This window comes from Pteropus vampyrus, unplaced genomic scaffold, assembly GCF_000151845.1.
Source record: "Pteropus vampyrus isolate Shadow unplaced genomic scaffold, Pvam_2.0 Scaffold50, whole genome shotgun sequence".
In the NCBI taxonomy this organism is placed as follows: domain Eukaryota; kingdom Metazoa; phylum Chordata; class Mammalia; order Chiroptera; family Pteropodidae; genus Pteropus; species Pteropus vampyrus.
The window spans coordinates 7,418,786-7,445,395 of NW_011888831.1; the positions used below are offsets into that span (position 1 = coordinate 7,418,786).

Sequence of the window (26,610 nt, forward strand, 5' to 3'; positions counted from 1 at the left end):
AAGGTTCTCACCTAATTCTTAGGTAATTCAAACTCAAACCAAGCATGCATACATGCTTTTTTCTGCACAGTACCCACATTACCTGCCAATTTTTATGGCTTCTGGATTACTTTTAATAAAGCTCAATTTTCCCCACATCTGTATTACTAATTTTCTAGCCTGTCAAAGTAAATATAGAAATCAATAGTTTCCTTTTCAAAAATTAAAGAGAGGAAAGTGGAGAAGTGGGGGGAGGGAGGGAGAACTGCACCAAGCTGCCTGTTAACTTAGATGTGCAATGAGACAATCACTCGATAATTACACCCTTTGGGTACTTCTGTACTGGTAAGATAATAAAGTGAAATAAAGTCACCTGGTTTATTTTAATTTACTTACACATTTGCAAATCTGCAGTTCTGTGCCATGGTACATTAAGAAAATTAGCATGTAAGAAAAATCACCTGCTTATGTAAATTGAGGATGGTTTTTATCCAAGCAGAGAAAAAAAAATAGCTGCAATCTGGGTCAAATGACTAATTTTTTATCTATTTGTTCAAGTGTCTCTCTTCACCTTTTCTCTGTAGCTCAGAGCATGAATTTTAGGTCAAGGAATGGATAAACAAAAGTTTCTGTGTTGTCCATTCCCCTGTAAGGAGTTCGCTGCCTGACACTACTGGGCTCTATACTACTTAAATTGAACACAAGACTGATAACTTTAACTAGATAACAAAACCACAACACCAAGAAAGAAATCAGTGGGGGATAGCTGATCTAACTGGGAAGGAAAGCAAACATGGCAAGGATCAGGTACCAATTTCACCTTCTGCTACTTTAGGTAAACAAAGCTTCAGGAAAGAAAGGAAAATACTGCAAATACTTCAGGGCAGACAAGACAATATCACTACAGAAAACATTATTCCTGTTTGCTCTATAAACACACCCAGTCAAGCTCTTCTGAGCCTAAGTTAGATGAATGCGTTCATGGTCATTAATGGCTGCCTTCTGAGCATACATTGAGTAATTCATCCCTCCCATTTAGAACTGACTCCATCTCCAGGTGCAAGTACCACTGGCATCTCAACTCTTCAGCAGGGCACTCTGACCTCTTTAGGATCGAGCTCTAGCTTGCATCCCCAGCCTTATCTCCTATCACCTTCTGCATTGCACTTTGTATTTCAACAACTCCAGCTTCCTGCATATAGACTCTGAATTCACCTAGAAAGCCCTTCTCCATTAGTTGACTCCATTCTTTAAACTCGGTTTAGGTATTATTTCTTCTAGGAAGCATCCATATCTTCCACAGAAATCCCTCTTCTGTGTTCCCATAATATCCAGGGAATATCTTTATTGCTGCATTTATGGCAATAAATTATAATTATCTACTTACAAATCTCTCTCCCCCAATAGATCATAATCGCCTTTAAATCCCTATAATCCAGCACTGTGTTTCGGAAATAAATGAGTACCATAATTGAGTACTATAAGAACAAATAAGAATAATATACCTTTAAGTTTTTACTTACTGGTTTCAAGTTTTAACTTTCCATCAAGACTCCAAAAGGACAGGGATGTGTTATTATTTTTCATACTGTTTACTTAACTGTGTGCTCCTTCAGGACAATATCATGACTTAAACATCTCTATATCCTGATACCAAGAACAGTACAGATAATAGCAGAAGCTTGATAGAGGTTTGCAAAATTATTTATAGAATTAAATATACTCATTAGTGTCTATGATCGTGCTGGTCCACAGCAGGTTGACAATAAAAATACACTGGTGAGTTCCAACAATGTCAAAACCTTCTACTGTCTGATAGCAGAAATGATTCAATTAGCCAAATTAATTCAAACACAGATGTGAAACTGGTTTTAGGTAAAGAGCACCAATCATGATCAATGGCAGACATCCCTGTACACACTCCCTCTAGTCACAGCTTTGCAATTAACCATTAAAGTTCAGCTCAGTATAGTTTCCCTAGAAGTCATCTTTTCATAATGCCAGAGTGCCAGAATTTTTTCTGATGTCTCTCGGCTAGGTACCTTAAAACTACAAACTCGGTCTATGATGACTTGTCACATGCTTATTGACAGTATTACAACAGTTGCCTCAGGCACTCTGTTACCCCGAAGCAACAACAGGATCAAACTGACAAGCAATATTATGTTAGGAAATCACTGTTGATCTACAGTAGATGACCCAATCAACAAATAATTCACTGGAGTATTATGGATGCACAGGGAATTATATGTAAAACCCAAATATAATTTTATAACGAAAGAGCTTCTACCCAATGGCTTCTGTTTGGCTGGATGGCAAATGGAAGTTTCTCTGGCTTTGACAATTTCCATCAAAGATATCAAATGAGCATATTAAGGATACAGTACATAAACAGTAAATTCTTAAACTGCTAAGACATCAACAACTCTAATAAAAACCACCAAGAATAGCCACTCAATTTTACAATGTAGAAAGTCATTGAAAACTCTAACGCTCCAAGTTGTGAAGATAATGAAATATTCCAGTACTCTATTAGAGTGCTATGCCCTTTTATATCCAGGAATAGCATTACTACCATCGTCTGTTTTAAGGATAAAACCCCAGAACTTAGATTCAAACATACTCAGTTAATCCATTTTGCAAATATTCTTCTAGCATAACATATGAAAGAGAACTCTATCTGCCCCATTTCTTTTTCAAGACATGCACCAGTGGTACTAAGTGATGGCTAAAAAAGTTGCATGTAATTTTGAGGGATATTGTTGTTTTAGCTTGTTTGAAAAGACAATTCTTTCTGAAAATTTTTTTAATCAAAAATATTTGTATTTTTTTCTTCAAAGCTGATATTCAATAATATAACGTGAAATTTATCTGTAAGAATAAAACAAGTTTCTTCTGTTGTGGTTTACTTTTGGTTTTTGAATATAATCTGAGTAATCTTGTCAGGAACCTAAGCACAAAATGACCTCTAATGTTACAGGCTACGGAATTTCCATCATCAAGAAACCAGCTCCATATAGTTAGATTACGTTACTTATATTCTCTAACACTTTGCTTTCTCTACTTTATGACCATGAACCTGCAGTTTCTAAAAGTACATTTGTAGTTAAAATTAACAATATAGGTTTCCACATTTCTAGTTTCACACGAATGCTTTGTTATGTCTAGAAGAGCAATAGTTTCCTTTTTTATGGTGCAGGCTCTGCTTCTTCAAAGCTCTTTTCACAAAGCAGACCTCCCCCCGCCCCACCCCTGCCCCCAAAGAATCCAGCTGTGGCTGTTAATCTTGGCCAATAGAGAAACTTCTCAATACTACAGATTCTTAACCTGTAAAACACTGTTAATAACAGAATACACTTTATTATACTACTGTTTCTGATCCAACTAACTTCAGGATTTTCCCCAAACATATCCCAAAAGCAGTCCCAATTTTTCTAAATTATAGTTTGCTATTTGAGGAGTAAGAGGATCAGAGAAAAAAATCAGAAAAAAAATGCCTCTAATTTTCACAAGATGAGCAAGTTAGACAATCTTTGCCATGCATAAGAATTTACACTGAATAATTTTTCATTAAATTGCACATATTTCCCCACCTCACTGGGATCTTGCTTAGCAATTCACACTTTTTCATCCAAACACAAGTAAAATGAATTTCCAGTAAAGCTGAACTTTGACAATAAGGATGTCCTTCATTTGTTACATTCTGAGAAGAAAAAATTAATTTCCTTCCCAGTATATAAATCCATAGTTCTTTCTAAAACAGTGTAAATGATCTGACTAGAACACCTACCAAGTCCATACAAACATGTATATGATACATTTTTATGTGTTTGTTTTTTAATTAATTGAGACAATAGGACATAATACTTTCTCCCTGATGCTAAATTCAACCTTCCTTATCTCCCTGGCATATAGCACAACTAAGTGGACACTCTATGATATTTGAAGTCATGCCTCCTAAAATAGTCTGCATGTTGATTTCACCTAGTAAATCTGACCCATATATGAAACCACTTCTATGCACATTAATCAACCATTTGATTTTTCTACCAATAATAGGTACAATAAAACAGCTAACCTGTATTGCATGCTTACTGTGTGCTAGACTGTGTACTCATTGGTTTACAAGGATTACCTCATTTAATCCTCACACCAATCCTATGAGATAGGTGCTATTATTATTCTCATTTTAAAGATGAGGAATAAAAAGGTTAAAAATTTATCAAGATCACACCTCTAGTAACTAAGCATCATTATAGTGATGCTTAAGTTTTGAAAGATTTAAATAAAGCCTGCTGAAGGTATTGGAATAAAATTAAAAGTTCTCCAACTTTACTTGGAGTACCAAGGCACCAGACCAAATGAACTCCAGGATCTTTATCTTTCAATTAATCATATTTGTAAAAAACCAAAACACTAATTTTATAAAGTGGAAACTTTACCCAGACTCACTTTTACATTCTGAGAAGAAAAAATTAATTTCCTTTCCAGTATGTAAATCCATAATACTTTCTAAAACAGTGTAAATGATCTGACTAGAACACCTACCAAGTCCATACAAACATGTATATGATACATTTATGTACATACATAAAATATGTACCATTAATTCGATCTATGATATTTCAGATGGTCAATGCCAAAACTGCCTGGGTGTAGCAGTCTTCGAGCCTCTCTCACGTGGTAAACTTCCTCCAGTTCTTAAAAGTAAACACCTACTAAGATCCTGAAGCCTTATACTGTAATACTCTGTCCCAGAGTTGTCAGATCTTTAAGCACAACATACTCACCGTCCTCTGTCGAAGATGAACTACAGACAACACACTATTTATAATATCCTCACCAAATGGCTAAGGTCTCTGTTTGTGAGTTGTTTTGTGTTTTGGTTTTGCATTATGAAAATGACCATATGGCCATTTAGAAGCCTTGATATCTGATAAAGAAGGTCAAATTATATATATCATGCTTTGATAACTCATGAACAATATTCTATCATTTGCAATGAATGTATCTCAGGCTACCCCATGATCATATTACCAGGTAAACTGGAACCCTTACTGAGATAAAATACAGCAGACAGTTGTTAATGAAACCTTAATTGAACTGTCAAAGCACCATCTTTACCAGCAAGCCAATAGGTAATTCACTACTTTTACACAACTGTCCAATAGTGATGTTATTCCAGTAGTTAAATTCAGCAGAGAGAGACATCAAGCCCAGCAGACTAAATTGTTCAGCGATAAATTTGAATGGTAAAATGCTTTATCATTTCTACAAATATCTTCCCTTGTCTACATAGAGGAACAACGATATCCCTCAAAATTACATGCAATGTTTTTAGCCATCAGTTAGTACCAGTGGGTGCATGTCCAGAAAACGACATGAGAGCAGATATAAAGTTTCCTTTCCTATGATATGTCAGAAGAAAAATACTTGCAAAATGCATTAAGTATATTTAAATCTAAGTGACTCTTATAATGCCCAGCAGGCATACAGTGCTTTGAATCTAATGATGTATCATTGGGAAATTATTTTTATGTTCCATTTAAATCATTTTAGAAAACAGTTATTTCTACCAGGTGCTTTCTAAATTAAAAAGAAAATTTCTGGTTGAGTTGGTCAAAAGGTAAAAAACATCACTAATATCTTTAGTTTGGGTTTCAGAATGCAAGTGCAATTCACTGTGGTTTGGTGTTCAAATCTCTAGTTTTAATAATCTTACTCAGTTCATATAGCAGTTAAATTCCAAATACAATAAGCAATTCAGACAGCAAGTCATCAATATGTAAATATAAAAATAGAAAAGCATTTGCATACTAAAACACACACCTGGAACTCTTCTCTCTTTTTCATACCAAATTGTATTTCACCTGTAATAGCTGATAAAAATGCTCAATGCAGCTAACTAGAAAAACCTGGCTAAAGGAAAAAGAAGGACCTGACCAGATCAAGTAACCAAGCAGCAAGGATGCCACAGCACTGTGTTAAGTACTGGAAAGAAAAAGCAGTACTCTCGTAGACCACAGTCTACTAGAATGGAGACATTTACAGTCCTTACCCTCAGCGAGCTTACAAATGTAGTCAGTGAGAGAGGCAAACTCAAAACAACTGGTGTACTACAAGAGAAGATGGTGCACAGAAGGAGGTACTTCGAGTATATGGAACAAACTCCATAGGTGGTAGAGGGGGTCAATCAATGAAAGAATCTAGAATGAATTCAAATCAAACACATTCAGATTTTCATATATCAGTAATTCAGAACATCCACTACCAGAATGTTCACTGTAGATGTTTCAGCACTCCAGTTCTCCACCTCCCTCTTTAAAAAAAAGAAAAAGTTTTCTCTTAACACAAAGTTTAAGTTAAAACTTCCACAAGTCACATCACCATTTGAAAAAAAATGTAGGTAACACCTTTAGAGTATAGTCAAGAATGCTGCAACCCATTTCCCTGTCAGTATTTCTAGTTCTAAAAAAGCAAAGAGGCAAAGCACTAAAATGAAGGAGCATCCAGGTCTAAGAAAATCCACACAAATTCTCAATAAATCAGTGACAAAATTTAAAGCAAGGAACAACCTTTTTCCTGTCAACACTCACCCAACTCCCCTTAGCCACCCCCAAGCTTTGAAACCCTCAGGGTCAGGCAAGGAATGGAAGTTCACCAGTGTAAACGCTAAGGACAGGATATGGAAGGGAAGAGAGGAAGGCAGGAACAAGCAGGTCCCTGAGCAGAGCAACTGAAGATGCATCATTGCTGGCTATACTTTCCCACCAGGAACTTCACACATCTTGGAGAAGGGAGCACTATAGCAGCAACCTCCTGGAAGAACTAGCCTAGATTATAAAATCTGAAATGTATACCGAGGTGGCCATATATAATGCAAAAGTAATACTTATCTATTATAACCTGAAAAACAATGACAAATGGAGATATTTACCAGACTAGTTCCAAAGAATTCATTCATTTTCCTGTGGTGATGGGGGCTTTTCTAGACATTAACAGGAAATCCATTTTTGAATGCACTCAAAACATCAATTCATCTACCCACACCAGAATACTTAATCCTTGGTGAAAAAAACTCAGTTCACTCTAGTTTTGATGGGAATAGAATCCTACAATGATAAATACATCTTATTATACACTACTAATCTTCCTAGGAAGGGAAACTAGACAAAATGTTGCATTTAATGTTGCCCTTAGACTTTAAAAATTTTGTAACACTAGCAAAAGTAGAATCATTTCAAATGTTTAAAAAGTATACTTCCTACTTCAGCAACCAACCAAGGGATAGCAGCAACTTAAGAGACACTAAATGACACTAAAACATTACACCGAATGTGGGCCACTGCATAGCTACAGACTACTGACCTCATTTGTGGTACTCATGTGTGATGCTATATTTAATACATTCTTTTCAAAAGGCTAAAGCTACATACTTCCCAATTATAACTTTATGGTTTAAAATAAACCACTCAAGAAATGACTTAATTGGTTCGACTATGAACCCTATCTTCTTTCACAAATTAAGGACTGAAAAGACAGAAGGGATAGCACAATAGTTATGCAAAGTATATCTCAATGACAAGAAGATTAAAAAGAATCAAGTTTGGGTCAGTTGTGACATTTGCTGCAAGTGGGCAACTGATGCCAACTAAAACATAAGAGATGACTAAGATCTTGTAGGAATAAGTGTTTCTTTCACACATTTATCTATCCTATAGTCAGTGGTTTGCTTAGGTTCTAGACCAAAAAGTTTAGTAGACAGCAAACTTATGTGTGTTACTCAGAGGATTCTCCACCAAAATTTGTCAGGACTCAAAAGCCTAAGCCTACATAGCCAATGTATTAGGCCTCTTTATCATGTAAGTAAGGGTGTCGTCCCACAGTTGAGTGGAGAAGCTTTCTCCACTTTGGTCAACATGGAGAAAACCATGAGATGACTCGCCCAATCACAACCATGAGAAGAAACCAGAAGTTGTGTTTTGCTTTTGATACTCACCAGACAACACCAAAGGCTCCATATCCAATAGGTCTATCTGGCTCAATATCCAGCTGCTGTTGTGGATGATGCGAGTGCTGATGATGGTGCGCCTTAACTGTAGCAGCTGCGGCAGCCTGTACCTGAGCTGGGGCTGCTGCAGCTGGTCCAGGAGCCTGACCCGGTGCCGGTGATGGGAAATATGGCTGTTGTTGCCCAGGGTTTAACATGGCTGCAGCTGCGGCCGCTGCTGCGGCTGCCGCAGCTGCCGAAGAGGTATGCTGCTGTACAGGGTGTACGGCAGCAGCCGACCCGGGATGAAGATGGTGTTGAGGGTGGTGGTGGTGGTGAAGGTGAGGAGGAGGGAGGTGTGGAAGGTGGTGGTGATGGTGGTGGTGGTGACCTGCTGCTGCTGCAGATGTACCGCCATTGTAAGCCGCCATCATTTTTGCGTTGGCTCTTGCGCCACAAAGAGACATTCAAAAAAAATGCTCTTTGATTGGAAAGCAAACTAGGTCAAGCTGTCATTTGGCCATTTAAAAATGAAGAAAAACCACTCACTCCACCTCCAAAAACATGGAGCGTAACTGGCTTTATGTCTTCATCAGTCAATCCAAACAAGTTAGAGGATCTTGGTGTTTAAATTTGGGGTGTGCGTGTGTGGAAGGGCGTGGGTTGCCAAAAAAATAAAACGAAAAAGAAAAAGGAAAAGGAAAAAGGGACCCCTTCCCCCCAGGTTTCCTGCCACAAGTGATTACTAAAACTCCATCCTTAATTTGGGGGAGGTTCCAACTTTGAATGTGGGAATAAAGGCCAAACCTCCCGACCCCCTGAACTCCAGACACGAAAAGGATCAGGTAACACACCACCCTTGGAATCTTGTAAGAGGGTTGACTCATCTACCCCTTCCATTCCCACATCCTTTTCTAAACACTACCACCTCCTCAAAAATACAATTTAAAAAAATTCCAACCAACCCAAATTAAAAAGATGGGGGGAAATTTTCTGGGAAACCAGCTCCCCCCACTCGAACTCTCAGGCCTCCCTACATCTCCCCCTACTCCTGCTCAGGTTGACCTGATTGGAAGTGGGGGGGAGGGGGGGCGGTTGAGTACTAAACTTTCCCGAACAGAAAAGAGCCAGGGAAGGAGGCAGGAGCGACAGAGCGAACAGAGGAGGAGACAGGGCAGGACAGAGAGGAGAAAGAGAACCAGGGCAAAGTGAAGGTAAGGAGGTACAGGAAGGAATGAAAGAGAGGTGGGCAGCACTCGGACGGTCAGACAGAGGGAACCGCCCTGGGATGAGGTTAGGATCCCGGGGCCAAAAAAATAGCAGCCCCGGGAGGAGGGCGGGGTGCAGTCGGAACCGGGCTGACTCCTACCCCCGCCGCCGGCTGCTTCTGCTAGAAGGGTTGGGGGGGAGAGCGGGTGGGTCCCCCCTGCACGACGGCCCCCGCAGGGCTCAAGGCTGCTCCGTCTCCCCCCCTCCCCCCCACCCAGCTTCCGTCCTCGCGGCCGCTTTCTCCTCAGTCGCTGCAGCCGCTTTCTCTTCAGCCGCCGCCTCCTCAGGCGCCGGTGCCGCCGCGGCCGGACTCACCTCCCCTAGCAAAGCCGGATAGAGCGGAGCCAGCGGCGGACACGCGCAACCAGCCGCCGAGGCCCCGCCCCCGCCTCACACTAACCGGCTGCCCTAGCCAATCCACGCCCACCTGTCTGCATCCGCCTCCAATCCTGTACCGGGAGCTTCAGACAGGCGCACTGTTCGGCCAGTGGCGACAAGGTGTGGGTCTCTTGGGGAAATCCCGCCCCTGATCCGGGATGGGCAGACAAAAAGACCAATCAAAAGGCAGAGTTTGGCCTGACCGACAAGGCTAAAAGCAAATTAAAAACCAAAGATCTCCGTGACATTTTCTTTCGCCCCTCTCCTCTTTTCTTTTTCTTCTTTTATTTTTTTGGCAGGAGCAGGAAGCTGCGTGGTAATCCCGCCTGCAAGAGCTGGAAGAGAGGGTGGAATGAAAGAACCAATCATGAGCCGGAAGCCTAGACCAGAGCAACCAATCCTTGGCTTGAAGATGAAATGGGCTGGGATTGTGGCTAGATAGACACTTGGTTTGACAAATGGAAAAAAAGATTGATCGCAGGCCCACCCTTTAGATCTCCTATAGGTCAGGATTTAGAGAATTCGCTGTCATATCAGCGACGACCTCTTCAGGGGGCAGACCCAAGTGAAGGGGGCAGACCCAAGTAAAGGGGGCGTGGCCCAAAGAAAGGGGCGGGACCTAGACTACGAAGGCGGAGTCCAAATCTCTCGTCCAATGACTGAAGCCTTCTTCTATCCCTTTTAAAGGCATAAGGTGTGAAGAGCTAGGAGGAGCTAAAAGGGATGTCGAGCTTTAGAGACTCGAGGTCCAAGGTTACTCAACGCCGCAGTCACAGAAGAAACTCAGAAGAAACTCAGAAGAAACTCAGAAGAAACTACCAGTCCTCCGTGGCTAATCCTGATCTTGGCAATAAGAAGAGTTATCTCCAGCATTCACAGCTCCACCCTTGATGTAAGGCTGTTGATACAAATAAAAAGTAAAACAACAAAAATAATAAACTTAACCACAATGATCGTAATTTTCTCCCATATTTTTTAGTTAATAAGTTCTAGTCATTGAAACCTTACTAAAGAAATATCTTTCACTTTTATATAACCTCACTTATCTGAATTTTCTCTTAAAATATGAGATAATAAGCTAGCAGAAACTATTTTACTAAAAGTGTGCACACTCAGAACCTTGGAGATCATTTTTGATTCCTCTGTTGCCTGCCTACTCCTCTTCTAATTGATCATCAAGTTTTAAACACTTTTAAACACTTCTAACACCCTCCTCCCCAGTCACCACGGTATTATCCAAATTTTCACCACTAGCACCTTTAACACATATTCCTGCTTGCAAACAAGCTCTTCTGTAATCCATCCTCCACTGAGTTGGACCTTTTAAAAATACAAGTTGGACCATGTCCCTACACTTGATTAAAGTCAGTAAGTCTAAATGGTCCAGCACTATCTGGTTCCCTCCTTCCCCAAGGGCCTTATCTCTCACCTCCACTTCTTTACTTCAGACATTCTAAACTTTCAGTCCTTCAAATGGTTTGTTGCCTCTAAGCCTTCATGTATATCTTTGCTTCACCCACCCACCCACCCTCCACTCATCTAACTTATCATTCAGGTCTTCACATAAATGTCCCCACCCCGAAAGCTTTCCCAGCCCTGTTGTAGAGTATGTGTTTCTGTTATAAAGTTTCATGGCACTGCCTCCCTCATAGCACTGAGAACTCTCTATTTTAATTGTTTACATAGTTTGACCAGGACAGAAAGCTTGTCTGTCTCACTCAACATTGTATGCCTGGTTCCTATGGCAGCGTCAAAAAGATGAAGACACTTAATAATATATGAATCGTTGAGTGCAAAAGCGGGTACCAGCCTATGCTCTGCTGTTTACTAGCTCTATGACTTAGGTAATTTACCTCACCTGAATCTCGGCTGCCTCAGTTGAAAATGAAGATAATATTATATGCCTCATCAAGTTGAGGTGAGGATTAAATGGGGTGATATATTTAAAAGTTCTTAGCAAATAGTAAAAGTTCAATATATGCTCATTCTCTCTCCCTAGCCCCATCTGCACATAATATTTGGGATGTCTTTCCAGTTTCTCAGTGTGTATCAGTCTCCTCCAAAGTTTCCTAGAAGCTCCTTAGAAATAGAAGGTCTCGGTTCCACACCAGACCTACTGATCCAGAATCTCTTGGTGACTGGGGCAGGAATCTGCTTAACAAGCCCTTCAGGTGATTCTTACATATGCTAAAGTTTAAGAAGGACTGGCCTAGAGAAAAGAGGCTGAGTTTTAAACTTTTAATTTTCAGCACCTAATATAGTACCTAGCACCCAGAAAGTGCTCAATACATATGAAATAAAGAAATACATCCAATCCACCAGAAAATGATTGCATATTAAGAGCTATTTATTTCTGCCGCAAATGTTTATTGAGCACAAACTGTATCTAGGCATTGTGCTGGGTTCATCAATGGGGGAGGAGATGTATGAATTAAAGTCTCTGTCCTCCAGGAGTTCTAAGTGTAGTGCAAGAGTTTCCAAACTGGTGTGTGCACACCCCAGGAGGTGCACAAAGTGAGCTAATAGTCTCCACAGGAAATTAATACAACTAATGCCGCTTATTTCTTATTTCATCTTTTAAAAATGTGGATTTTGACAGTGTTTTATAATATACATAATATACAGAGTAGTGTACATGTATGCAATTTATAAATAAATGAAAATATGTAAATTGGGGATTTATGCCCCCTAAATTATCAAAAAATACTGAGAAATCACTGGTTTAGTGACCATTTAATGTTTATGGTTTAGATCAGCTCTGCCTGATAGAAATATGAGAGCCACTAAAACATTTTAAATGTTAGAATTTTAAATTTTAAAGTCACGTTAAAAAATTTAGAAAAAGGAAATTATTTTTAATCTATTTTATTTAACCCAACATATCCAAAATATTGTCATTTTTAACCTTTCATCAATGTTACAAAAAAATATGTTTATTTTTTGATACTAGATCTTTGAAATCTGGTGTATATTTGGCATCTACAGCATGGTCTCAGTTGAATTAAAAATTCCATTTCCTCAGTCACACTAGTCATATTTCAAGTGCTTATTAGCCTCTTATGGCTAATGGCTACCATATTACATAGCATGGATCTAGATGACGGGTTTGAATCCCTGTTCTGCCACTTACTAGCTCTGTGATCTTGGGCAAGTTTCTTAACTTGTCTTAGTCTGAATTTCCTTGTTCATAAAATAGAGAGGATCCCTGACTTCTCTAGTTGATGTGATGATTCGAATAGACAGTCATGGAAAGCACTAGCCCAGAGGCTTCCTGGCTCCTCATCAGTGGCAGTAAGTGGGGTGGTTATTATTAGTATTACAAGCCAAGGCAGTGTCCTACAGTGTCAGATGAAGAAATACACTTTGAGCCCTGCTAAATTCATGTCCCCAGCATTTTATCCATGTGGGGCTGGCCTGACAGCCATCCAATTCCCCTCAAATACATCACCAGACAGCATAATATCCAGCTTTTTCTATTCTGTTCCATTTTCAGGAGCTGAGCATGATGAACAAGAAGTTGGAAGTGAGTCAGCAGGATAGCACTTAGAGCCTAAAAAAGCAAGCAGGACATCAGAATGCATAAGCAGGACTAGAATGTGCAGGAAGTGGGAGGTGATCTTCACTTTTTTTCCAAGAACTGGCACCCCCTTGAGTTGCCTGCAGAGACTTTGTGGAACCTGGGCCAGGCCAAGGGGATTAAAAGATAACCAAGGGAGCAACTCACATTCGACAGCACTGGGTGCTCAATGAGTGTTATCTCATGTGATAAATCATCACTGTATTCCATATTGCAAGTGAAGAAACAGACTCATGAAGGCAAAGTAACTTGAACCTCGCAAAGCCAGGGAGCGGCAGCCTCCACAGTGCTTATTCTTTCTACCACCACACCACACCACAAAGCAGGAGGGAATGGCCAAGGAAGCGATGCCATGATGTAGAGGGAAGAATAGGCAGGAAATTCTTTCATTTTCAAGCCTGATAGTCAAGGGCCTCCCTCATTGGATCTATGATACCTTTTCAACATTTTTTTAATCCAAATTCTCAGTGGCAAGCAGGGAAGGCCACCTCTGGCCTTTCAGCATACACTCCCTTCTGGGTCATGCTTCCTTCATGCCTAGACTCATCTATTTTCCAGTGTCCCTCCAGACTCTCTGTCAGCCATGTGACAGGGCATAAAGCTGTCAGTCCAAAAATAAAGCCAGACGTTTGATAAAACAGTGTGAGCAAGGCTGCAAACTCTTGAGCATTTAGTAGTACTGTGGGACAAAGAGCATGTCCACAATCACCTACAGGAAGGCACACCAAAGGAAGCCACATAGGGCAGTGGAAGATTCAGTTTGGGGGCAATACAATGTCAGGAGTCAAGAGAACTAAGATAGAGATGGGACATAGTAACAAGCTGGGGACTGTGTAAGGCCAGACAAATCCAAGTTCACATGTTATCCAGGCCTTCTTCCCCCATAGCTGGGCTTCCACCCAATTCAAGAACACAACCTGAGTCCCATAAGTGTTCCCTTAGCATGAACTATCCGAGGACTTTAGCATCATCTTACCCCTCTCCATCTTTTAGCTCCAACCCCCAGGACCAAACCTTAGCCCTGACCCACATCCTTGACCAAGATAGCGAGGCAATTTTCAACACTTACCCTTCTCAGGTGAATCAGTGATGAATAATTTTAGTTTTTTTAAAGTTTAAAATACATAGTAGAAGCCTTACACTTAACATTTGTAGGTGCCTTTACTACTTTGACTTAAGTCAGTAAATGAAAGTATAATTCACATGCATTGAACATACAATAAGAGCTGTTCCACATGTTATATAGAAAATGTCCTGTGGATCCATTTTCAGCTTGGACTCCAAATGTGATAAGATACTTTTCATTAAAAGGGCAATAATGAGCCTTGCACAAAACTTTCAGCTATTCACCCCCAACATATCAAGTTGCAGAGCTCAGCCTCCAGAACAGAATAAAGGTTGCCCTCCCTGAAAGTACTCAGACACAGTGGCCCCAGGTTAGAAAGAGAGCTACAGCCTTAAAAAGCCGTTCCTAGAGTTGCCAAGTTCTCTAAGACCATCCCGAACACTGCATAGGCAAAGACTAAGACTGGTTCCCACACCTTGCTGCACATTAAAAGCACCTGCGAACCTTTAAAAACTACGGATGCCTGTCTTCAGGGGTGTGCTGGTAAGTGCTTAACAATCAGCTCTTCAGAAAAAAAAATTTTTTTAATGCCTGACTTGGGGCCTATTTCTGTGGTGTAAAAACTTCCACCATGATTGCTATTTTTGCTAAATGTTAAAATGTAGACAGTATTTTGCAGACACAGCTGTAAACAGGATGAGCTTGACAGGAACCCAACCTGTAAGTATAGCCGACTGTAAAGAAAAAATCAACATGTAATTAACCAAATAGTATATATAAGCCATGGCTAAGCCTCCCTTCAGGGGAGACAGTTTGCATGTGAATCCCCTGTCTCCTTTACTTGCTGCAAGTAAATAAAATAACCATGTCTTGTTCTTGAGTAGAATACCCTAAGTGGTGAGACCCTTAAATTCTCCCAATCCAGGTGGCAGCTGATCACTGCCTGGCACCCACCCCTTTTATTGATATGGAGTGTGACTTGGGCATTAGGATTTTTAAAAGCTTCCCAGTAGATTCCAATGTACAGCAAAGCTTGGAACCACTGGGTTAAGGGGCCTCGTAACCACTGGGTTAAGGGGCAAGAAGTGGGCCACATAATTGCCTTTCAGTGACAAATATAACCGACAGCTTGATTGTAATACTTGCCTCCTCCCCTTGGTACATTTTCTCACTCAAGGCAAGTCTTAAATCATCAGCAGAAGTTTGCTGGGTGGGCATGGTCTCAGAGCATGGGGTGAGTGGGAATGGGGGCATGGAGGGGAGGCCGGTGGGAGATCTGAGGAGCCAGTGTCATTGTAACCATCTGACTGGAAATTCCTGGTGGTTCTGGAAACAGTGATAAATTCCTGCTCCAGGACACCCCTCCAGGGATGTCATGACCCTTCTATTAAGACCATCTTTATTCTGACTGGGTGGCAAGCCCTTGATTTCCTTAATTCTTAATCATTATACCTTCAGCTATGCTGACTGAACTCTAGTCATTTTGGTTGAAGTCTACTAAATCTCCACAGGGGAGGTGGGGGAAGAATGACATTTTCTTCTATAGCTGGCTGGCCAGGCCTCACCTCTAGATTCCCATAGCCCCTTCTGCTTATTTCTGTCATGGTACTTATATGGCAGTATAGATGTTCACCTGTGTCATGCTCTGGGAGCTCCCTGAGTGGGGGGACTGTGTTCCTATTTTTCATCCCCAGTGCCCATTATGGGTTCTTAAGCTAAAGTAAACTGAACTCGTCCATCACATTATAAAGTATATTTAACTTTTAAAAACACAAGTAATTCACAAATAGATTTATCATTTTTCAAAATTCAAAGTTTACTATTTAAGCAAAAATCTCCTTTGACCCTCTTGCCCAGTCCTACTCTCCTCAGAGGGAATCACTATTATCAGTTCAGTGTGCATCCCAGCTAGACTGTTTTGTGTGCATTTACACACACACACGCACATTTAGAAACATATAGCTTATTTTTTGTGTTTTTAAAATATATGCTATTACACTGCACATATAGATTTTATAACATGCTTTTTCACTTAGCAATGTTATATTTTGGTTTTCACGTAACAATATATTATGTTTTGGTGATCATTGCATAATAATCTACTTATTGATCTGCTTTGTTCTTTCAAAATGCTGAATTCGAAAGAAGACCCTGAGATAAGGATTCAAGTGCAAGTACTTTATGTGAGAAGTAATCTCAGAAAATACTGGTAAGAGAATGGGGAAGTGAGACAAGGAAGAGAAAAGAAGCCAATGATGGATTTTTTATCAAGTAAATCATCACTGTAGGTAACCAGAGCTCAATTCCACTGAGGAATTCTGGAAGCCAATGCACAACACTATTGTAGAACCTAAAGAGAACTGGAGTATTTATCCATCAACTTGCATCTACCATTGGTTGAGGACTGCTTCAGAGAGGCATTAATTCCCCAATACTTTTGCCTCACCATGCACCTGGGAAAAGAGGTCTCTGGTGGCTAGAGAAAGCCCTCAGGCAAGTACATGCAGGTGCTAGCAGTTAGAAGTCTGCTGTCATACAAAGACATGGTAAGACCCAAGGTATATGAGTGGAGCTCTGACACGATTCGCCTTTCTTAAATTTCCCATTTAAGTTACTTACCTTTTTTAGCCTTTACAAATAAGGTTTCAATAAGTGTTCCTATCCATGCCTTCTTATACATATGTACAAATACATTTTTAGGATAGATGCCTACAAGTGGGTCCATCCATTACACAATGATCCCCTCTAATTTTACAATGATTGGGGAATGCCTACTGTGATCCACTCTGAGCTCCAGGCTGCTGAGTCTGGACATTTTCTTTTCCTTAATTCCTCAATCTTGCTCTTTTAGAAATTCTTCCAAGATTGAAGAACTGAGAGCAACCGATTACTTTCCTACTGCACTATATGGGAGTCCCATGGCCTTATCTATTCTCTCCACAGTCTATCCCTATGACTTTACCTTTGTCCATTTGGATATCAAGCTGGTCCAGGATCATTTGTTGAAAAGATTATCTTTTCTCAATTGAATTACCTTAGTATCTTTATTGAAAAATCATTTGATCAAATGTGTTTAGAATTATTTCTGGAAACTCTATTCTGTCCCACTAAACTATGTGTCTGTCATTATGTCAGTACCACACTGTTTTAATTAATACAGCTTAATAGTATATTCAATAAACTGTTGAATAGAAGTGATGAGAACAGACTTCTTTGTCTTATTCCCAATCTTAGGAGACAATCTTCTTCCATTTAGTCTTTTGGCATTAATTATGCTGTTCCTGGTAGGTTTTTCATAGGTGCTCTTTGCCAAGTTCAAGAAGTACCCCTCTAATTTTTATTTTCAATTGGTTATATTTCACCATATTAAAACATGTTGAGACTCTAGGCCTTGGTTCTGTTTTCTCTAGTAATATGATATAGACCTCATAGTTTTGGTGAAATAGATGTGGATTCTGCCACTTTCCAGAACTTATTCATGTTCTCTTTCACTTTTATTTTCTCACTTGTAAAATAGGGCTAATCAATTTTTCAAGGTTATTATGAATGATATTTGGTTTCTTTACATGTATCTGATGCATAGTAGACACTCAAAAAAGTATTATTACCCTCTCTCCATCCTTTATCTTCTCTTAGTAATATGTTTTTGACTTTATATTAATATTTATAATGTCTGCCGAAATTTCACAGTAGGGTTTTTAAAAATAGGTATTGGTCACATAAGAAGGTCAAGATTTCATTGGTAGATGACAGCTCAATGGATCACAGTAACATATGGCATCCAATCAGGTGCTTCCCTCTGCTAACTACAGATTCCATAATTTCCTGGCTCAGACTTCCTTGGATTAACGTGTTGTCCTCACCACCACAAAAACACACGCACTGTTCCAAATGATACCTAATTATATCATGTTCACTGCTTTAAATAGTATATACAGAAAGAACGATTCACAAGTCTTAGCTTCAATTCAGTTGTACAGAGAAACTTTATTGTAAGTCCATACACATGTCTTCTTAAGGCCTGGAATTCTCCAGTTCTGAACACAGCAGGAGTCAAGCACACCATGGCAAAAAGTGTAAAAATGATGTTATAAGTCCCAGAGCAGTGATTTGAAATGCCAGCCCCAGAGCAAGTGCCTGATGAAGTATTTCACACAGATGTCTACAGAACAAGAAATATAAGGATGATTTGTGAGTTTTTCATAAAGTTAAATGTACTATTTCTTATTCTGAGATTCTACCTCTCCTACCTTTTTGGTATAAAAATGTCCCTATATTATTATTTTATGATCGTTATTATTTATTATCTGTATGTGATAAAAAAAGAAGTTAGCAAATTTATCTAATTCTGCCATACACCACCAGTTAAAAAAAATAAGTTACTAGCCTGAGAAATAGCAGAGGACATTTTCCAGGAGAACTTCAGTATGCCTAGACTTGTGCCATAGTAATAGATTGTCTATCGCCATTATTACTTAGGAAACTATGGACCTGCTTGGAGTCACTTCAGAGTTCTAACCTCCATCCTCCAACCAAGGAGTGTTGGTGACAGAACCTCAAGGGACTGGATGCAGAGGGCTCATGATGCTCTAGTGGATTTAGGTGAGCCTCACCTGATTTGAAAAAAGTATAGTTGTCAGTTTTGTGGCTCTAAACAGGGGAATGTATTGGACAAGTTGAAAGAGATACAGAGATGGGTAAATACCAAGAGAAAGGGCCCACATCAACATGTTGATTATTTTGGGGGAATCCCAGGATTTGTAGGAAGCCTGGTGTAGGCCATAGAGACAGAATCACGAACGAGAAGCTCAGCCAACTTGGCTAAGGCTTAACCTTAGAAGCCTCCGTTTCCATAGCTGCTAAGTGAAAATGATCACCCTGCCTTGTCCTTCTAGAATGTTTACTTGAGGATTGAATGATAATGGGTAGGGAGAGTGCTTTGCAAACTACATCATCCCAGACAAATTTAAAAAATGATTCCTTTTTATACTGTTGATGATTGAGAAGGCAATATTTTTAGACATATAACATAGCTCCAGGCAATCTCTTCACTGAGAAGAGATGATGGAAATGTACATGGCCTCTAGGCTAAATACTGTCAGAACATGTTATCACCAAATAAATCTGGACAATAGTGTTTTAATGCCATGTTTCCAAACCTTCTAACTGGGCAGAGAAGCTCAGCTCTGGTGAGATTTTTGGATGCAAAGCAGGGTCGGAGGTTCACAAAAGGATAGCCAGGACCTGTGTCAGCTGCTTATGCCTCCATATTTTGAGTAAACTTCTCAGATCATAACTAGGCTGCAATGATATATGAGTGTAAATTAAGATGGTTCATCTGAAGATCTATTCTGGCATGAACAGATTTTACAAACTGTAAATTATTTTAATTGCTCTAAAGTGCATGCTGTTAGAATATATTCAGATCACAGTCAATTCTTTGATAATAACCACTATCATTTATTAAGTACTACCTATGCCAGTAGTGCTATTTTAGGTGCATTACTATATATCTCATTTAATCATCCTAATGACACTACGAGAAAGGTGCTATCATTGTCTCCATTTTTAAGATGAGGAAAGTCAAACATAGAACTAAGTCAAATAAAGAATTAAGTATCATATCCACAGTCATGCTAGTAAGTGACAGAGATTAGATTTGGACAAGAAGTCCCACCCCAGATTTAACCAGTACTGCTCCTCTATTTTTATTAAACACATGCTCTGTTCCTGGCATGGACCAGTAAGCTATAGAGATTTATAAGAGCAAATCTTTGCCCTTGAAAAATAATCTAGTGAAGAAGAAGGAGGCACACGTAATTATAACACAATGTAATAAGTACTGCAATAGACATTCTTATCCCTCTCCCCACGATTTATTTTTCTCCAACACATCCCTTATTGCCATCTAATAAACCAGATTTTTACTTATTTACTATGTCTCCCTCTACTAACACTATAAACTCCATGAGGGCAGGGTTTTCATTTTGTTCACTGCTATGTCCCTGGATCTAGAGGAGTTCTTGGCAAGTAAATATATTTAGAAACTACCTTCAAGGCACAGGAATGGAAATAAAATAAAAATGAATAAGAGATGTCACAAAATATCACATGATTCTTCCTTAGTGATCTGGACTGACAAGATCTTTGTGGAATAGAGAGTGCTGAAAGGCTTCAGGGAGAAGAAAAGACATCAGCTAGAACTTTGGCAGTGAAGTTGCCCTTTAAATATTACGGAGTTATTTTATGTGTATGCTCACATACACTCCAGTTCATACCCCACCTTGCTCGTCTCTTTCATCCATATTGAGAAGGTTGGCCTTTTCCACAAATTGATATACCTCTACACATTCTGTTTCCCTTCCTAGAAGGCCCTCTGGCTGTATCCCTTTTACTCTCACCTCTCTTCTGCTTTTTCATCTCAGTTTTATCCTTCGAAAATGTAAGATGTCACTTCTTCACTGAGATGACCCATCCCATACAATTACTAGAATCATAGTTTTGTTTCTGGCCCTACACTGATGGCTCTTGAGAGCTGAGTCTATGTCTTATTCAGCCTGTCTTTCCAGAACCAAATGCTGTGCCTAGCATGAGAATAACACCAATGAAATGTTTTTAAATGGCTAATGGAAAAATCAATCATTCTCTCTCTGTCTCTCCACATACACATGCGCACGCGTGCACGCACACACACACACACCCCTCATTACAGGGACTATGTACTCTAATTCTAGTACCCCTTTCGCTAAGCTTATGAAAGTACTCCACATGAAAATTGTTCAATAAATTTTGAATAAAAACAACTATAAAAATATGAAGGTTAATCCCATGGGACTACTTGTACTACTTGTATTTATAAAACTTGTTACAAACTGTACAAAGCTACAAAGTAACTTTGTAGTGTACTAATTGTACAAGCATCAACAGGCAAATCAAGGAAACAGAATAGAAAGTCTGAACAAATAAAAGCATGTGTAGGTATTATTTCATGAAGGTGACATTTTCCAATTAATTAGGAAATGATGGATCATTCAGAAAATTCTGGGATAAATTGGTTAAGGATCTGGGGTAAAAAGAAAACTTAAATCTCTATATCATACCTGATGCCAAGCATATCTTAAAGATTCACTAACTCGAGCTTCCTGATGATTTTGTGAGGTTGGTACTATTCATTTTATTTCTGCTTTCAAATGAGTAAACTGAGACTCAAAGAGCTTAAGTTGATTGAGTTGTCACAATTAATAAGTGGGAGGAACTGATATTCAAACCCAGGGCCAGCTAACCCTCTAGCTCTTACTCTTTTTATTTTAATTAATTAATTAATTAATTAATTAATTTAATGGAAGAAATGATTCAAATTTTTTCCCAGTCTACCTTCCCCCTTCCCCTCACCCCTACCCTCTGATAATCACTAGTCCATTGTCCATGTAGCTCTTACTCTTAACTGCTACACCATAGTACTTCTTACTAAAGAAGTTTAAACACTTGAATTACAGAAGAATTACCACTAAAAGAAATATTTAGGTATCATCTTTCCTTTCCCTCGACTGGTCTGTGACAGTTTCTCAGACTTTTCTTATTCTCGATGACCTTGGTTTTGAGGTGGTACTGTTAAGGTATTTGTAGAATGTTCCTCAATTTGTGTTTCCCTGATATTTTTCTCATGGTTAGACTATGGGGCTATGGGTTTTTGGTAGGAAGTCCATAGAGGTAAAGTGCCATTATCATGACATTATGTCAAGGGCACATACTATCGAGATGACATATCACTATTGATGTTGACCTCAGTCACCTGGCTGAAGTAGTGTTTGACAGATTTCTCTATTGTAAAGTTATTCCCCAACCCCTTCTTTCATATTGTACTCTTTGAGAGCAAGTCACCAAGCACTGCCCACACTCAAGGTAGAAGGGAATTGTCTGTGTCCTTTTGACATAGCTTCCTGCCTTCCTTAGCAAGGCACCCTCATCTTTGGATCATTGTGGCTATTGGAATTTTTCAGGATGGTACTATTTAAAAGTCTTTACAAACCATACTCAGATGTAGAGGGCCTTTTGTGGCCTCCCTGAGATTAATAGTAGGCAGGTTTTCAGGGCTTTCTGATGACCCTTCCCATTCTAGATTCAGCTCTCCCAGCTAAGTCCATATCCTCTATTGCTGTCTCACCCCCACTAATACCTATATAGTAGGGTTTAGTAAATGGTTATTGACTGATGGATTTTTTTTAAGTTGGAGGTACTCATTTGTCCAATTGCAAGATTCTCCAAGGCTTTATTTATGGTGGCAGAAGTCAGCATCTTTGTTTTTTTTTTAAATGACATTGATATATTTTCACTTAAGAAAATTAATGTACCCATCTCAAGTGTTCTCTTCGGCTATGTGGAAAAGCTCCCATTCCAAAGCATGTGACTCTACCGAAAGAAAAAAAAAGATGCTTTAGGCTGTATGCTGTTACATTTGTTATGAGCATTAGATGAGATGGTGTAAAGCACTTTATATAGTTCCTGGCACACAGTTTGCACTAAATAAGCATTAGCCATTGTTATTGAGAAGTACCGGATCTTTATTTTTTCTTGGCATTTGTTAAGACAAGATTGCATGGAAAAGTAGAGAGAGTAAGGAGATGGGGCGAGAGGCATTTCATGGTCTATTAAAATTATGAATAGAAGAATCCCACTTCTTACAAATGCTAGAAATGCAGCAATAAGTAAAGTGTAAGAACGTACATCTGAAAGTAGTGTTATAAACCAAGTATGAGGAAAGACCAGCTGTACCTCAACTTGTATTTTGATAACTTTATTAAAAAATACTTAATGATAATCTAAGTACCAATTGTGTTAGGGTTTGGGATATAGCAGTGAATAAGAAAGATTTGGGTTTTGCCCTCATGGAGTTTACTATCTACTGTTTACTATTAACCAAGACAGCAGTTAATAAAGAAGTAAACAAATGAATATGTAATTACAAATTATGATAAATGCTACTCGTGTCTACTAGACAATTTAAACTCAATTTATCCAGATGGAATTCTTTGTTGTTCCTGGCCACCTTGCCTAGTGTTTTCCATGTCTGCAAATGGCACCGCCATTCACCAGTTACTTAAGTCAAAAATCTTGAAGTGATCTCTGACTCAACTCTTTTTTAATGTCCCAGCCAATACTGTCTTTCGGTTTTATCTCCAAAATGTATCCTGAATCCAGTCTAAGGCCATGCCACTCCAAACATGCCTGATCTCGTCTGGTCTCGGAAGCCAAGCAGGGTCGGGCCTGGTTAGTACTTTGATGGGAGACCACCTAGGAATACCAGGTGCTGTAGGCATTAAAAAAATATATACCCTGAATCTAACTTCTTCTGCCATTCCTAAGACTACCCCATTGTCCAAGCCACCATCATCTCTCACCATGAATATTTAATACATCTCCCTGCTTCCAACCTTTCTTCTTTAAAGTCTATTCTCCATAGAGCAGCAAGAATTGTCATCTTACTTATGACTTAAAGTGGTCATTATAACATTTCCCCCCCAAATATAATAATACTTGAGAATAAATGTAGCCAAGGAGGTGAAAGACTTGCACACTGAAAACTATAAAACATTGCTAGAAAAAACTAAGGAAGACTTCAACAAATGGAAAGACATCCCATATTCATGGATTAGAGACTTAATATTAAGATGTTAATACTACCCAATATTATACATTTAATATAATCCCTATTATAATTTCAATGACCTTTTATGGAGAAATGGAAAAGCCAATCTTTAAATTCATATAAAATTGAAAAGGGCTCTCAATAGCTAAAATAATATTGAAAAAGAAGAAAAAAATTGGAAAATTTATACTTCCCAATTTCAAAACTGTATGTTGCTGAGATAAGGATAGACATATAAACTAATAAAAGAGAATTGAAGGTTCAGAAATAACCTCATTTATTGTCAGCTGACTTTTGACGAGGGTGACAAGTCCATTCAATAAGTAAAAAATAGTCTTCTCAACAAGTGGTGCTAGGAAACTGGATAACTGTATGCAAAAAAATGAATTTGGATCCTTACCTCATACCATAAACAAAAATTAACTCAAAATGGATAAATGACCTAAATATAAGTGCTAAAGTCATAAAATTCTTAGAAGAAACAGGGATAAATCTTCATAATCTTGGTTTTAGCAATGGATTCTTTGATATAATACATAAGTATTAGCAACAAAAGCAAAAATAGACAAAACTTCAAGATTAAAAACTTTTGTGCATTAAAGGACATTATTAAGAAAGTGAGAAGACAACATACAGAATGGGTGAAAATATTTGTGAATTATATATCTGGTATATATAATATATGAAGAACCTTTACAGCTCAACAACAGAAAGACAAGCCCAATTTAAAAATGTGCAAAAGATTCGAATAGACATTTCTCCAAAGAAGAATTCAAATTAAAAGATGTTCAACATCATTATTTATTAGGGAAAAGCAAATCAAAATCACAACAAGGTACCATTTCACACCTACTAGCATAGCTATAATAAAAAAGGCAATACAATATAATATTATATAATATAATAACAAATGTTGACAAGGATGTGGAGGAATTGGAACCCTCTTACATTGCTGGTGGGAATGTAAAATAGTTCAGCCACTGTGGAAAACAGTTTGGTATTTCCTCAAAATGTTAAACATAGAATTACCATATGACCCAGCAATTCCACTACTAGGTATGTATACTCGAACAAATTGAAAACTTGTACTCAGAAAAATAAATGTAACTTCATGTTTAGCGCAGCACTATTCACAGTGGCCATAAGGTGGAAACAGCCCAAATATCTATCAGTGGATGAATGAATAAACAAACTGTGATATATACATGCAATGCAATATTATTCAGCTATAAAAATGGACGAAGTACTGATACACACTACAGTGTCAATGAACCTTGAAAACATTATGCTAAGTGAAAGAAGCCAGACACCAAAGATCATATATTGCACAATTCCATTTATATGAAATACTTAGGATAGGTAAATCTATAGAGACTGAATGAAGATTAGGGGTTGCCAAGGGCTGGGTAGTGGGAGAATGGAGAGCAACTGCATAATGGGTATGGGGTTTCCTTTTGGGGTGATAAAAATGTTTTGGAAATGGTTGTACAACATCGTGAATGTACTACATGCCACTTAATTGTTCACTTTAAAATGGTTTATGTCATGTAAATTTCACTTTTTTTTTTTTTAAACAAGAAGCCTTTTTATAAAGGAAATCATATTATGCCTCCTTTAGTGGTTTTAGATGAGATTGAGGAGTCAATTTGAGCCTATCAGGCAGGGCCTGAGGATCATGCTTCATGGGATGCCAAATCATGATCAATCAAAAGCTGTTTGCCATAAAAGACTATTGTCTCAGGGACCAGAAATATTAACCATCACTTTCTCTATAAGAGAGGTCAGAAGTTTGTTTGAAAGAGCAAGGAATTAGCCCCTGGGGATAATAGATTGGTGGATGCCTGCTGACATCAGCCTTGGGTGACCTGATTTATCCTTCTTGTGATAGAGATAGTTTTGCCAATGGTCTATGATGTTTCAAGTCTGATTGTTGAGACTCTCTTGGGGATGGGCACTACCAGTCTTTGCTTCAGCATCTTTCTTTTGTCTATATTTTTCTGACTGACCAATTTTCTTTCTTCTGACTAATTTTCTCTTTCTTGATACATTCCTTAGGCCTGTTAATATTTTCAGGTTTACAGAGGAGCCACTCCTATCTCCTTCAGGTGATTATACGTACTTCTAATACCATCCATTATCTAATTTAAGGTCTAAGTTGCGTGTGTGTGTGTGTGTGTGTGTGTGTGTGTGTGTGTTTTAATGGGCACCTCATGTATAGACACAATATAGCCAGAATACTCCCAAAGTAGTAACCCAAGTGGCTGGGTGATTCTCAGTTCAATGGTCCTCAAGGGTATTGTGGGAGTGGAAAAGGCAGTGAATCAAGATCACCTTGGGAGTTTTTCTGAACTTTATGTGGTTGACATCCTACCTCGCTGCTAACTCTGATAGACCAGAAGGTTAAGGTAGGTAGAGAGGACAAATATGAGTATTTTGGATCAGCTCCACAGGTGGTTCTAAAAATCTTTTTTTCTCCTCCTCCATCCTTTTGAGAAATCTCATATACTCAAAGGGAGCCACTGATTGTGGCTGGGAACTTGAGACACACAGACTCTTGTATCAAAGGAACTACGCCTTTCACCTGTGAATCCCGAGCCCAGTTGATTTGAAGAGACAGGAAGATCCCTTGGACTTCCTTGGACACTTTTCCCTCTGCTGGGTCTTTGCCACTATTTTTGTTTCAGAACCACCCACCTAGTTGAGGC

General features: G+C 38.9%; 2 protein-coding genes and 1 pseudogene across 4 annotated transcripts in view; 2 read left to right on the forward strand and 1 right to left on the reverse strand.

The window, feature by feature from the left end:
- The window catches only part of NLK (nemo like kinase), a 130,875-nt gene extending 121,459 nt beyond the window's left edge, over window positions 1-9,416 (reverse strand). For all 3 annotated transcript variants that reach the window (XR_895867.2, XR_002780261.1, XM_011359996.2), the window contains exon 1: window positions 7,979-9,416. Coding sequence is in view for 1 of the 3 variants with exons in the window: in XM_011359996.2 (XP_011358298.1) it covers window positions 7,979-8,436 (458 nt within the window). In the remaining 2 variants the exon portion in view is untranslated. The remainder of the gene's footprint in view (window positions 1-7,978) is intronic.
- Window positions 8,534-10,575, forward strand: LOC111739356 (vegetative cell wall protein gp1-like). Its single transcript, XM_023530374.1, has 3 exons — window positions 8,534-8,578; window positions 9,367-9,736; window positions 9,916-10,575. The coding sequence occupies exons 1-3, from the start codon at window positions 8,534-8,536 to the stop codon at window positions 10,056-10,058; spliced, it is 558 nt and encodes a 185-aa protein (XP_023386142.1). The 3' UTR covers window positions 10,059-10,575.
- Window positions 10,576-23,456: 12,881 nt separating this feature from the next.
- Window positions 23,457-23,575, forward strand: LOC111739466 (annotated as a pseudogene).
- Window positions 23,576-26,610: the final 3,035 nt, after the last annotated feature.

Bases quoted from the DNA above. Each gene is read 5' to 3' on its own strand.
- LOC111739356 (XM_023530374.1), top strand. From the start codon at position 8,534: ATGGAGCGTAACTGGCTTTATGTCTTCATCAGTCAATCCAAACAA. The intron at 8,579-9,366 runs GTTAGAGGATCT...TTCTGCTAGAAG, and splicing joins TCATCAGTCAATCCAAACAA to GGTTGGGGGGGAGAGCGGGT. The intron at 9,737-9,915 runs GTGTGGGTCTCT...TTTTTTTGGCAG, and splicing joins GTTCGGCCAGTGGCGACAAG to GAGCAGGAAGCTGCGTGGTA.